Source organism: Gadus chalcogrammus, chromosome 8, assembly GCF_026213295.1.
Source record: "Gadus chalcogrammus isolate NIFS_2021 chromosome 8, NIFS_Gcha_1.0, whole genome shotgun sequence".
NCBI classification, from domain to species: domain Eukaryota; kingdom Metazoa; phylum Chordata; class Actinopteri; order Gadiformes; family Gadidae; genus Gadus; species Gadus chalcogrammus.
This window is the reverse complement of record NC_079419.1, coordinates 14,691,784-14,704,206: the sequence shown is the minus strand read 5'-3', so window position 1 is coordinate 14,704,206 and position 12,423 is coordinate 14,691,784. Positions and strand designations below refer to the sequence as shown.

The window sequence follows — 12,423 nt, the reverse complement described above, 5'->3', positions numbered from 1 at the left end:
CTACCTAGAGCTAGCACAGTGTCCTAGCATTGTAGTCTAGCAAGAACCTAGTACTAGCATAGTGTTAGTATTTAGCATAGTAAACTAGCATAGTATAAATTACTGTACTTTACCAAGTACTTAATTATATAAATATTTTGCTACACAATATATAATCCTTTACAACCTGGCATGGTGAATGTGGTAAAGGGGTTTGGCTCCTAAGAGTAAAAGTATTCAGTTGAACTTAGTAAGAGGATGCCTTCTGAGTTTCATTGAATACCTTTACTCTGTAGAGACTCCTTTACAACATTCAGCAGTGTGCCTCCACCAGTCAGCACTGCGTGCAGCTCGCTGGTGGTCTTCAGGGTAGTGAGCTCCCTGGGGTTCCTGTGTGTGCGCAGGACTTCCTGACGGACCTGGTGATGTCGGAGGTGGACCGCTGTGCGGACCACGACGTGCTGATCTTCAGGGAGAACACGCTGGCCACCAAGGCCATCGAGGAATACCTGAAGCTGGTGGGGCAGAAGTACCTGCACGACGCGTTGGGTGAGCAGAGCCAAGACAATAAGCACGATGTCGTCGGCATAGAACCTGATAAAGTCCTCTTCCTATTGGCTGATGACAAGTACCGATCCGACAGACAAATTTCTGTTTTTCTTAAACTAAATATCTTAATATTAGGCTATCCCCTTTCCGAACTTTTTAGAGATTTGTCGAGATGGAGAGTGATAGCTATGCCTTTTTATTTTATGACATGTCTTAAGCATAATCATCTTAACTATATTTCAGCTGAAAAGCAGGTTTGATAAAGCAATTTAAGAAAGGTTGTGTGAGAGGGATGCAAAGTCTCCAGCCAGCGATACCCGATACAGCGTTTGGGGCCAGTATCTGTCCCCGGTCCCCAGTAGTGACTGGCTGCATCCCCACCTGATACTGCATCGATTACCACGGAGAGAAAACCACCCGAGTCTGAACTCTCTGATCGATGAGGGGGATATTTATTATGATGTCATTCTATCGTCTCCCAGAGGGCACCACTATTGGTTGCATCAGAGGGGACACGCCGTGAAGAGAAGCCCCGTAGAGCCAATCAAAGTGATCAATTGATCGGTTTCACAATTTCCTGTCGGAGCGTTTAAGAGGATGTTGAGAGGGTCGCTTTTGGAAGTCTGTTTCATTAGAGCCATGTTTCAGTCTTGGTCCTTGCATCCATCCAAGATCCTTATATCCCTGAGACTTGATTTGGGTTGGATTGGATCAGATTTGATTAAGATTACGTTGTCATTCGGTTTACATTTATAATTGGATTGAATTGGATCAGGATTGGGATAAGGACTTGGATGTGGACTGAATGCTGAGCAGTTGTTCCACTTTGCTGCTGCTAGAAGTCCCTTTCAGATGTGGAGATACTTAAGTAACGGCTAAGTAACGGCTCTGGGACAGTAGCATGAGGAGAGTGGGAAAGACTGGAGACGGTTTGAGCCTCGTCAGTTTCTTTGAGCCCCCAGACAGAGTACACATCTGTACGCTTCCACATTCAGACATGAAGGGTCCGTCACCAGGCGTTGACACTTATACCGTCTTCAAAGAACTGTGTGTGTGTGTGTGTGTGTGTGTGTGTGTGTGTGTGTGTGTGTGTGTGTGTGTGTGTGTGTGTGTGTGTGTGTGTGTGTGTGTGTGTGTGTGTGTGTGTGTGTGTGTGTGTGTGTGTGTGTCTGACCCGTCTCTCTCTCTCTCTCTAGGAGAGTTCATCAAGGCGTCTGTCTCTAACCCGTCTCTCTCTCCCTCTCCATCTCTCTAGGAGAGTTCATCAAGGCTCTGTATGAGTCGGATGAGAACTGTGAGGTGGACCCGGGTCGCTGCTCCAGTGGGGAGCTGCCGGAGCACCAGAGCAACCTGAAGATGTGCTGCGAGCTGGCCTTCTGCAAGATCATCAACTCCTACTGGTAAACACATTGCAAAGCTAACATGCTTCTGACAAGGAGCTCCCAGTCCTTTCCCTTGTAAACTCATTAGGTTTCTGGTTATTGCTGGTGACTCCATGTGTTCCTCCATGTGAGTACTGTGTTCCCCCTCTCTCTCCCTCCATGTCAGTCTGTGTACTGTGTTCCCCCTCTCTCTCCCTCCATGTCAGTCTGTGTACTGTGTTCCCCCTCTCTCTCCCTCCCTGTCAGTCTGTGTACTGTGTTCCCCCTCTCTCTCCCTCCCTGTCAGTCTGTGTACTGTGTTCCCCCTCTCTCTCCCCCTCTCTCTCCCCCTCCCTGTCAGTCTGTGTACTGTGTTCCCCCTCTCTCTCCCCCCTCTCTCTCCCTCCCTGTCAGTCTGTGTACTGTGTTCCCCCTCTCTCTCCCTCCCTGTGAGTCTGTGTACTGTGTTCCCCCTCTCTCTCCCTCCCTGTGAGTCTGTGTACTGTGTTCCCCCTCTCTCTCCCTCCATGTCAGTCTGTGTACTGTGTTCCCCCTCTCTCTCCCCCCTCTCCCTCCCTCCCTGTGAGTCTGTACTGTGTGCTCACCTCTCTCTGCCCCCCCCAGCGTGTTCCCGCGGGAGCTGAAGGAGGTGTTTGCGTCGTGGCGGCAGCGCTGCCTGGCCCGCGGCCACTCCCAGGACATCAGCAAGCGTCTGATCAGCGCCTCCCTCTTCCTGCGCTTCCTGTGCCCCGCCATCATGGCGCCCTCCCTCTTCAACCTGATGCAGGAGTACCCCGACGACCAGACCTCCCGCAACCTCACGCTCATCGCAAAGGTCATCCAGAACCTGGCCAACTTCACCAAGTAGGTCCCTGGCCAATCACAGCGTGGGGGGGGAGGGGTCTATGAGTTTGATTGGCGGTGCTTACAGGTTCAGCTGGTTTAGAGTGGGTGGGGCTATGGGATAGCTCTGTTTTAATGTAGGAGCGGGGGCTAAGGTCACACTTGGTTAAATGTAGGCAGGGCTAAAAGAGTCACCAGAGTAATGGGGGCGGGGTTTAAATGATCATCTGGGTTAATGGAGGCGGGGTTTACATTGTCACCTGGATTAATCAAGGTGGGGTTTACGTGGCCAACTTGGTTTAGTGGGCGGAGCTTTTAGGTCACCTGGATGACGTGGTCGGGTCCACAGGGTCACCTGGGTTACTGGGGCGGGGCTTATAGGGTAACCTTGGTTTATTGGGCTCACAGGGTCACCATGGTTACACTGAACTTTTAACTGAGGGGAGATGGTCTGTTGGTTTGTTTTATTGACGGCAGCAGGAAACATGATTGGATCAGATCTCTTTGGCCCAGATCAGATGTGTTTAGATGTGATTACAGGTGATTGGATTACACAACGCTGGTCAATCTCAGAGTGAAACAGATCTTTGTTCCCCCTCCCTGTCCCCCTCTTTGTGTCTCTTTGTCTCACATCCCACTCTTCTCCTACTCTGTTTCTCGTTCTCCCTGTCCGTCCCTCACCATATATCTATTTCTGTATCTCTGTCTCCCTGTCTTCATTACTCATTTCTTCTCTTTCTGTCTTGATTTCTTCTCTAAATCCCTCTGTCCCCTTCTCTCCCCCGTGCTTCCCTCTCTCTCTCCCCTCCCTCTCTCTATCTCCCCCGTCCTCTCCCCTCCCCCCCTCCCTCTCTCTCCTCCCTCTCTCTGCCCTACCTCTCTCCGCTCCTCTCCCCCCCCTCCTCCATCCCTCCCCCCTCCCCCCTCAGGTTTGGGAACAAGGAGGAGTACATGGCCTTCATGAATGACTTCCTGGAGCACGAGTGGGCGGGGATGATGCGTTTCCTGTCTGAGATCTCCAACGCGGAAACCCTGTCCAACATGCCCGGTTTCGAGGGCTACATCGACCTGGGCCGCGAGCTGTCCACCCTGCACACGCTGCTCTGGGACGTGGTCACGCAGCTGGACAAGGTACACACTCTATGCACATACGCACATATACCCACACTCACACATATACATATGCACATGCTCACACATATACACACACTCAAACGTATGCACACATATACATGCACACACTCGCACACCTACAAATGCACGCACACTTGCACGTATGCGAACATATACACACACACGCGCATTCACATATATAGTCACATAGGCGTTCACACGTATACGAACAAACACACACATATACACACACAACGACAGCACATCAACGCACATCTTGTTTGTTGTCATTGTGTTGTCATTTGTGCTTGTGTGGATGTGTGTATGTGCTTGTTACGTGCTTGTGTCCATCTGTTTTTTCTGTGCTTGGGTGTGTGTGTGTTGGTGTTTGTGCATGTCTGGTGTGCACGCCTGTATATTTGCATTTTGCGTGCACGTGTGCGGGTGGCTACGTGACTCAAGTTGAGTCACCTGCCAGTCATAGCCCAATCAGAGATAGCCTGCCTGGATCCAGTGCGGTAGACTTCCTGCTGGTCGCCATGGCTACCAGGAAGTCTGCTAACCCCGGGCCATCATCACCAGCATGGTCGTATTTTGTCTTTGAGTTTGAGTCTTGGTTCTGTTCAGTTCGGTGCTGGTTCTCTACGGTTCTGCTCTGTTCTGTGGAGTTGTAGCAGCATGGCTGTCTGTTGACCAAACCTTCATTAAGTTCTCCTTGTGTTTTCCTTTTTTTTTCTCCCCATCCTTCTCCCTCCCCCCATCCCCTCTCCCCTCCTCCCTCCCCGTTACCATGGTATCCCTACCTTGTCACCAACGCATCCTGGTGCTTCTCTGTTTCTGCCAAACCCAAACCACACACACACACTGTAAACACACACGCACACACACGCGTTTGGAAACCCCAGGGTGAAAATTCCTTCCTGCAGGCCACTGTGGCAAAGCTGGGCCCGTTGCCCCGGATACTGGGAGATATGAGTCGCTGCCTCGCCAGCCCCTCCCCCATGCAGCATCCGCTCCGAGGCTCCGCCCACAACATCAGCGGCAGCCTATCGTCTGGCTTGCACCGCATCTTCCAGGAGCCCACCGACAGGTACACACACGCGGACAGACACACACGCGGACAGACACACATGCGGACAGACACACACACTGACAGACACACACACTGACAGACACACACACTGACAGACACACACACTGACAGACACACACACTGACAGACACACAGCCAGGGAGGCAGATACACGCTGTGTGTTAAGTGTCTAGGGAACCACTTGTGGTGTGTGTTTCCAGCATGAATAGCTTCATTTGATGGATGATACAGACTCCGTTGACACTTTCAAAAGATAACCGAGTCTTCTAAACATAGGCTCCATACTTGATGACCGCCGTCATGGGGACCTGAGTTCTATTTATGTCGTTTGGAGAGAACTGAGGAAACTTTGGAGATTAAATTTGGCACCAATAATAATGAGAGGCTGTTAAAGTTTCAACATTGTTCATTTATCAAATAGTCAATAAATCACACTGGACCAAGTTTCAGTGCTGTACTATTGGTCCAATACTGTTTGTCGAAGTCCATTCCTATTGGCCAGAGCATCATTCACTCAATCAACATGTCCATCCCTGCGGGCTATAACCAGGAAGTGATGTCGCTCTATGTCTAGCGTCCTAACGATGTCTCCGTCCCCCCCAGCGAGGTGCGCAGCCTCAAGTCCCCGCCCCCGGAGGCCGTGGAGCCGGCCTACGGCCGCGGCGGCCAGCGCCCCCTGCTGGGCAAGCAGCACCCCTCCACCCTCAGCATGAGCTTCTCCGAGCAGGAGGAGCGCGAGGCCACGCTGCCCCCCAACGCCCGCAGCCTCTCCCTGGTGGACCTCCAGGACCCCCACCCCGCCGGCAGCGGCCCCCAGGGGCCCCCGCTCCTCCAGGAGGCCCCGCCCAGGCTCAGCAGGGCCGGCTCGCAGGTGTCCGTGGGCCACCCGGGGGGGCTCCAGCTGCCTCACTCCCTCGCCCCGCACTCCCGGGCCGCCCCGCCCGTCCGGGACCTGGGGCTCCTCCCCCAGAGCGCGCCCCAGGTGCGGCGGCCGCTCCACCAGCCGCTGAGCCAGCAGCGCAGCCTGCAGCCGCTCTCCTTCCAGAACCCCGTCTACCACCTCAGCAACCACGCCCCCGGCCACGCCCTCGGCCACGGCCACGCCCCCGGACACGCCCCCGGCCACGCCCCCGGCCACGCCCAGCCCCTGCAGCAGCAGCAGGACTCCAGCTCGGAGAACCTGAGCACGGGCAGCTCCCACACCTCCCGCAGCCGCGCCCCCACCGAGAGCTCGGAGGAGCTGAGCGGCGCCGGCAGCCAGCTGGGGCTCCGGGGCCTCGTGGCGTCCAGCAGCAGCCTGGAGGACTTTGGCGGGGGGGGCAGCGGCGGCCGCGGCAGCAGCAGGCGGAGCACGCAGAGCGAGGAGTGCCCCGTCCCCCGGCGCCACGCCCACACCCCCGCCCAGGACTCGCCGCTCACGGCGGTGGCGGTCCCGCGGCAGAGCACCGCCACGGGCACCGCCCACATCGTCCGCGTGGAGCAGAGCCGGCCGGCCAGCGCGCGCACGGCCAGGCCCCTCCCCCCCAGCGGCTCCGCCCACAGCAGCTGTAGCACACACACCGAGCCCGGCGACGCCTCCCCGGGTCACATGGTCCCGGGGCAGACGGTACCCGGTCCGGTGGTCGCAGCCGGTCAGACGGCGGCGGTGGTGGTGGCGGCGCCGTTAGCGTCCCCGGCAGGACAGACGGCACCGTGTCAGTCCCCCCGGCAACCGGGCACAGCGGAGAGCCCAGTCCCAGCACTCAGAAGGCAGCAGGTAATATCACACACGCACACACACACGCACACGCACGAGCACACTGTTATACACACTGTTATACACACTGTTATACACACTGTTATACACACCATTAAACACTCGTCAAACACATAAGTAGAAATGAAAATAATAAAAAATGAACAATAGGAAAAAGGTAGCAACAATATACAAGATACGTAGATAAGACACTGGACTGCCCCTGTGAGGGGGCTTTGATGTAAAGGTCAAAACATATTATATATATAGGTCTACGCCTCAGGGGAGTGGACCTCCAGAACCAGAGCCTCACAGCAGCCTCGTCCCCTCTCTCTCAGGTCCAGTCTCCAGTGGAGGCGGTTGCCATAGAAACGGTCACCATGTCGCCGGTGGAGCGGACCGCTGCCTGGGTGCTCAACAACGGGCAGTATGATGAGGAGGAGGAGCAGGAGGCGGCCGGAGGAGGAGGAGCAGGAGGAACAGGAGCAGCAGCAGCAGCAGCAGCAGCAGCAGCAGCAGCAGCAGCAGCAGCAGTAGGAGGCAAGGAGGAGAGCCGCAACGCTGAGAAGGTGAGGAGGAGAACTGGGTGCTGAGGTGTTGGAAACGATCACGCACACACACACACACACACACACATCTGGAACAATCGGTAGGGAAAGAGAGAGAGAGAGAGAGACTGGTGTGTAATGGAGTGGGAGTTATAAAGTTGTGTGAGAGTCAGGTTGGGTTTCTAAAAACCCAGTGGTCCTGGTTCTACTCTGAGTGGGACCAATGGTTCCAGCCCCGGGCTACACAGTAGGTCCGGCTGCAGTGCCTCGTTCTCAGATCCCCTCCTCGTCTCCCCCCCCCCCCCCCCCCCCCCCCCCCCCCCCCCCCCCCCTCCAGTACGAGCAGGAGATCTCTAAGCTGAAGGAGCGCCTGCGGGGGTCCGGGAGGAGGCTGGAGGAGTACGAGCGCCGGCTGGCTGCCCAGGAGCAGCAGATGCAGCGCCTCCTGCAGGAGTACAAGGGCCGGCTGGAGGACAGCGAGGAGCGGCTGAGGCGGCAGCAGGACGTCAAGGACAGCCAGATGAAGGGCATCAACTGCAGGTGAGGGGAGGGAGGAGGACCTGGAGCTCCACCCCTGTGGATGGGCTGGAGACGATCATCGAACGCACCCGCAACTTTTAAACTGTATTGACCTCTGCACCACCTATTAACAATCTACGTTTGGTTTTAAATCAAGAAATATATATCATAATGTTCTGAAAAAAAAAAAATGCATGCAGTTGGGTTTGCTAACCCTGTCTGTCTGTGCGTGTGTGTGTGTGTGCGTGTGTGTGTCTGTGCGTGTGCGTATGTTCGGCGTGTGTTTGTGCGTCCAGGCTGATGGCGGTGGAGGAGGAGCTACGGAGGGACCATGCAGAGATGCAGGCCGTGATCGATGCCAAGCAGAAGATCATCGATGCTCAGGTAACCCCTGACCCCTGAGAGGAGTCACCTCAGCATCGCTACACTCTGGGTCTCACCAGGGCCTCCTGTAGACCAGGACTCTGGGTCTCACCGGGGCCTCCTGTAGACCAGGACTCTGGGTCTCACCGGGGCCTCCTGTAGACCAGGACTCTGGGTCTCACCAGGGCCTCCTGTAGACCAGGACTCTGGGTCTCACCAGGGCCCCCTGTAGAGCAGGACTCTGGGTCTCACCAGGGCATCCTGTAGACCAGGACTCTGGGTCTCACCAGGGCCCCCTGTAGACCAGGACTCTGGGTCTCACCAGGGCCTCCTGTAGACCAGGACTCTGGGTCTCACCAGGGCCTCCTGTAGACCAGGACTCTGGGTCTCACCAGGGCCCCCTGTAGAGCAGGACTCTGGGTCTCACCAGGGCATCCTGTAGACCAGGACTCTGGGTCTCACCAGGGCCCCCTGTAGACCAGGACTCTGGGTCTCACCAGGGCCTCCTGTAGACCAGGACTCTGGGTCTCATCAGGGCCTCCTGTAGACCAGGACTCTGGGCTACATCAGGGCCTCCTGTAGACCAGCTAATTGACCTTCTGGCTATCCAGATTAAACTAGACTCGAACATTGTATGTATCCTGCAAGCGATATAAATACTGCTCTGTTGAACCTGTTGTTGCCCTGTTCTCTGTTGTCTTGTTTTGTTCTCTTACGTGATTAACCCACAGAGACGAGGGCGCCTTTGAACATAACTCATTATAATCTAAACGTGTGACCTGAAGAGTCTTCCTCCTCGGTGTTCATTCCTCTCAACCGTTCCCTCTTCCTGGGCTTCTACAAGCCCCGCCCGCTTCCTGTGGTCACCGCCTCCCCCCTCTCCTCGTTCCTGTCACCACTGAGTTCAGACCAGGAATCAGTCGCACGCTAACGCTGACCCTGAAGCTAATGCTGAAGCTAATTCCCTTGAGAGTTATCATGAGTAGAGGGTGCCAGAGCCTCACGGCGTACTGTCTGTTGTGAGACAGCTGACCTACTACCTCTCTGACCCCAGTGCAACCCGCACACAAGAAAGCTCTGAGCCCAACGACGGAGACATTGCAGAACCCCAACCATGGGGCTAACTGACTTTGAAGCCGCTCCTCTAGGCTAGCTGACAGAGTGGGCGTGGCTCACAGAGATGGCTCGGTTCTACCACGTAACCCTCCCTCTACTTCATAATAACTCCAGGTGTGTGCTTCCTGAGAGGCTGTTCCCTGCCACAGAACCGCCCACTCTGGGTCCCTGTGGCTGGGGAACCCGGCCGGTTCTGTGGGTAGATGAGGTGATTTTGTTCCCTGTGTCCTGCTGAATTACAGGTCAATAGGGGATCTGATCTTAACGAATCAGGCAAGTAAGAACGTAGCCCCTTCCCCCCTTCCCCCTTTGCACAAGCCCGCTCGACCACCGCTCAACCCCCCCCATCCCCCCCCCTCTCACTGGTTTTGACCCCAAACTGTGATGGCATCATCCCACACCTAATATCCCTTTTATATTGGCTGGAGCAAGACTAGACCCGGGCAAAGTATGCAGTGATTGGTCTATATACGCTGAATGACACATGAGATTGTATTGATTGTTATGATATGTCAAACCGTCTCAGGCCCCAGGTGTCTGAAGACGTCGGGGGGTGGGGGGGTTTGTTTATGATTGTTTACTGCCTGTCCTCTTCCACTGCTTAACCCCCTACTTCACCCACCTCCTCCTCCCCTCACTGTTGACCCCTGACCTGGCTGGCTCACTGACCCCCCCCCCCTCCCCCCGGAGGTCTGGTGTTGTTGAGAGTTACGATAAAGTTAAAACGGAAACAGGGTATGCAACCCAATGACAGTTTTACAGTGGGCCACGGTAATCTTTCTGCTGCTGAGCCATTCACCCAGTAGTGCATACAGATTCATTTCTGGGATCGTGGCCAATGGAAACTGAACGTACATAACTCTGATTTAGAGCAAACAGAATGTGCAACAATGCTAAAACTCGCTCACTACTCTATGATGTAAGACTCTTCTGGAAACATATTTCTTGACGACGGGATACTTGAAATCATTAGCATGACAAGATAGCCTGGCGACGCTTAATAGACTTAATAGGACTCTCTGGCTCCGCCCCAGCTAGATGTGTGGATGATTCACTGCCTTCACTTGTTCTACTTTTGAGGCAAAACTGTTTGAAAGTGATGGATTGAGGCGAAGCAATCGCTGCTGTCAGGTCACAACCGAAAAAAAACACTGAGGTGTTACGTTAGTCGTTAGCGTGTCGTGTGACGCAACTCAGCAGCCCAGGGGGCGTGTCCCTACCTGTCCATCAGACAGGGTACCTACCTACCTGACAACAGTGATTCACCGTACCTTTCTGGTCACCTGTGTGACCCTTGCTCGTCTCCTCTCCTCTCCTCTCTCTCGCTCTCGCTCTCTCCCCCAGGAAAAGAGGATTAGCTCTCTGGACGCGGCGAACTCGCGGCTCATGTCGGCACTGACCCAGGTGAAGGAGCGCTACAGCATCCAGAATCTCCGCAACGGCCTCTCGCCCACCAACCCCACCAAGCTGTCCATCACCGAGAACGGAGAGTTCAAGAACAGCAGCTGCTGATGGGTCCACGTCCTCCAAGATGCAGGACCCCCGCCCTCTGCCCCCGCAGCCCCACACACACACACACCCCCTCCTGTCAGTGCGAGGGGGAAGGGGCGTGGTGTAATCTCAGTGAAACCCCGCCCCTATTTGGATAGTAGCAGTGGGAGAGGCTCTAGGACAGGACTGGGCACACAAAGAATGTCTAGATAGAGATATATATCTATATCTATATATATATATATGGTGAATATGTATGTATATAGGTGGTATAGGTGGTGTATAGAGATGACGATGATGTCCTGGAAAACTGACTTATTACTCAGCCCGCGGACTGTTGTTAAGCTACTTCCTGTCTGGGGGATGTGGACTACCTGTCCAGAAGAAAAAGCACAGAGGTGAATGCTGCAAGAAGACATGTTTAAAAAAAAAAAGAAACTACACACAAACCAAATCAACGCAAGAGCTGTTTTATATCAACTATTTTTTATGTTTATGTTATGGTTCATTTCAAACTTGTGCTTTTTGTTCTGTTGTCGTTGAGGGCTGAACACCGGCGGACAAAACAAACTCGTCCGCTCACGTTTCTCCTCAACGTTTTTATAAGGCGGAGAGAGAAGCGTTTGATTAGAGGAGGTTTTAATTTATTCCTATGTTGTCACCCGCTATCGAGTCCGGCGAGTGGATTTTCTACCTGTTGCTAACTACTGTCACCGTGTCCGTCTGTCAATTATGGAAAGCCAAACAGTTAAAAAATATGCGTTTTTTAACACGTTAACGTATTAAAATGTGTGTATTTATGAACCGCTTTGCTTTCCAGACATTACGCTGCGTCACGGCACACGCTGTTCCCCGTTGCACAAGACACCTCCCCGATTAACTTTTGTTTCTGTGTTTAACCCACGCACAGCTTGTCTGGTGTTTAGAATAAAATCTGCCTGTACGCCTTTGCCTGTTTCTCTGTCTCCGTTTGTCCACACGTATTCAGGTTATGCGGCTTATAGTTTATGATATAGTTTATGCTGACGTAAAACTAAAGCCAAGCATCCCTCAGCCTCCGGTCGTGACCCCACCTTTGGCTGCACGATACACAGATTGTGACCCTGAAAATGTCGGATTTTTTTGCTACAGGAATGTTGATTTTTACATTTAATTTTATCGAACTATTCTATGGCTTTGAAATCTGAAGATGTTGGATTACAGATTCCTGTTTCTGCATACTGATGGGGTCATTCGTAACCACAAACAAGAAAACAACTTAGCTTTTTGTAATGCTTATACGATCACTTATATGTTGATAAAAAGGATTATCAAATTGTATATAAATTGAAACTGTTGATGTCATGAATTGAATGGCGCAGAAGTGAGGGTATCCTGCCAGCAAAGTGTGAGAACTCCTGCCTTCATAATAAGTGTCAGGGATACCTGAAGAACCAAGGCTCTGCGGGACGGTTTGTTTATATTTGATGTTTATATATATATATATATATATATATATATACAGGTCCTTCTCAATAAATTAGTGTATTGTGATAAAGTTCATTCTTTTCCATAATGTAATGATAAAAATTAAACTTTCATATATTTTAGATTCATTGCACACCAACTGAAATATTTCAGGTCTTTTATTGTTTTAATACTGATGATTTTGGCATACAGCTCATGAAAACCCAAAATTCCTATCTCAAAAAATTAGCATATCATGAAAAGGTT

At 52.9% G+C, this 12,423-nt stretch overlaps 1 protein-coding gene across 9 annotated transcripts in view; it reads left to right on the top strand.

Annotated features, from left to right (window-relative positions):
- Positions 1–12,194, top strand: part of rasal2 (RAS protein activator like 2) — a 50,837-nt gene extending 38,643 nt beyond the window's left edge. For 4 of the 9 annotated variants that reach the window (XM_056596050.1, XM_056596049.1, XM_056596054.1 and 1 more), the window contains 10 exons: positions 384–528; positions 1,784–1,928; positions 2,514–2,753; positions 3,662–3,863; positions 4,751–4,935; positions 5,542–6,694; positions 7,012–7,242; positions 7,559–7,761; positions 8,037–8,124; positions 10,564–12,193. In XM_056596050.1, the coding sequence (XP_056452025.1) occupies positions 384–528; positions 1,784–1,928; positions 2,514–2,753; positions 3,662–3,863; positions 4,751–4,935; positions 5,542–6,694; positions 7,012–7,242; positions 7,559–7,761; positions 8,037–8,124; positions 10,564–10,731 (2,760 nt within the window). In that variant the 3' untranslated portion in view covers positions 10,732–12,193. Of the gene's footprint in view, positions 1–383; positions 529–1,783; positions 1,929–2,513; positions 2,754–3,661; positions 3,864–4,750; positions 4,936–5,541; positions 6,695–7,011; positions 7,243–7,558; positions 7,762–8,036; positions 8,125–9,461; positions 9,493–10,563 lie in introns of all 9 variants that reach the window. The other 5 variants (XM_056596046.1, XM_056596045.1, XM_056596051.1 and 2 more) reach the window with 3 other exon arrangements.
- The last annotated feature ends 229 nt before the right edge of the window (positions 12,195–12,423 follow it).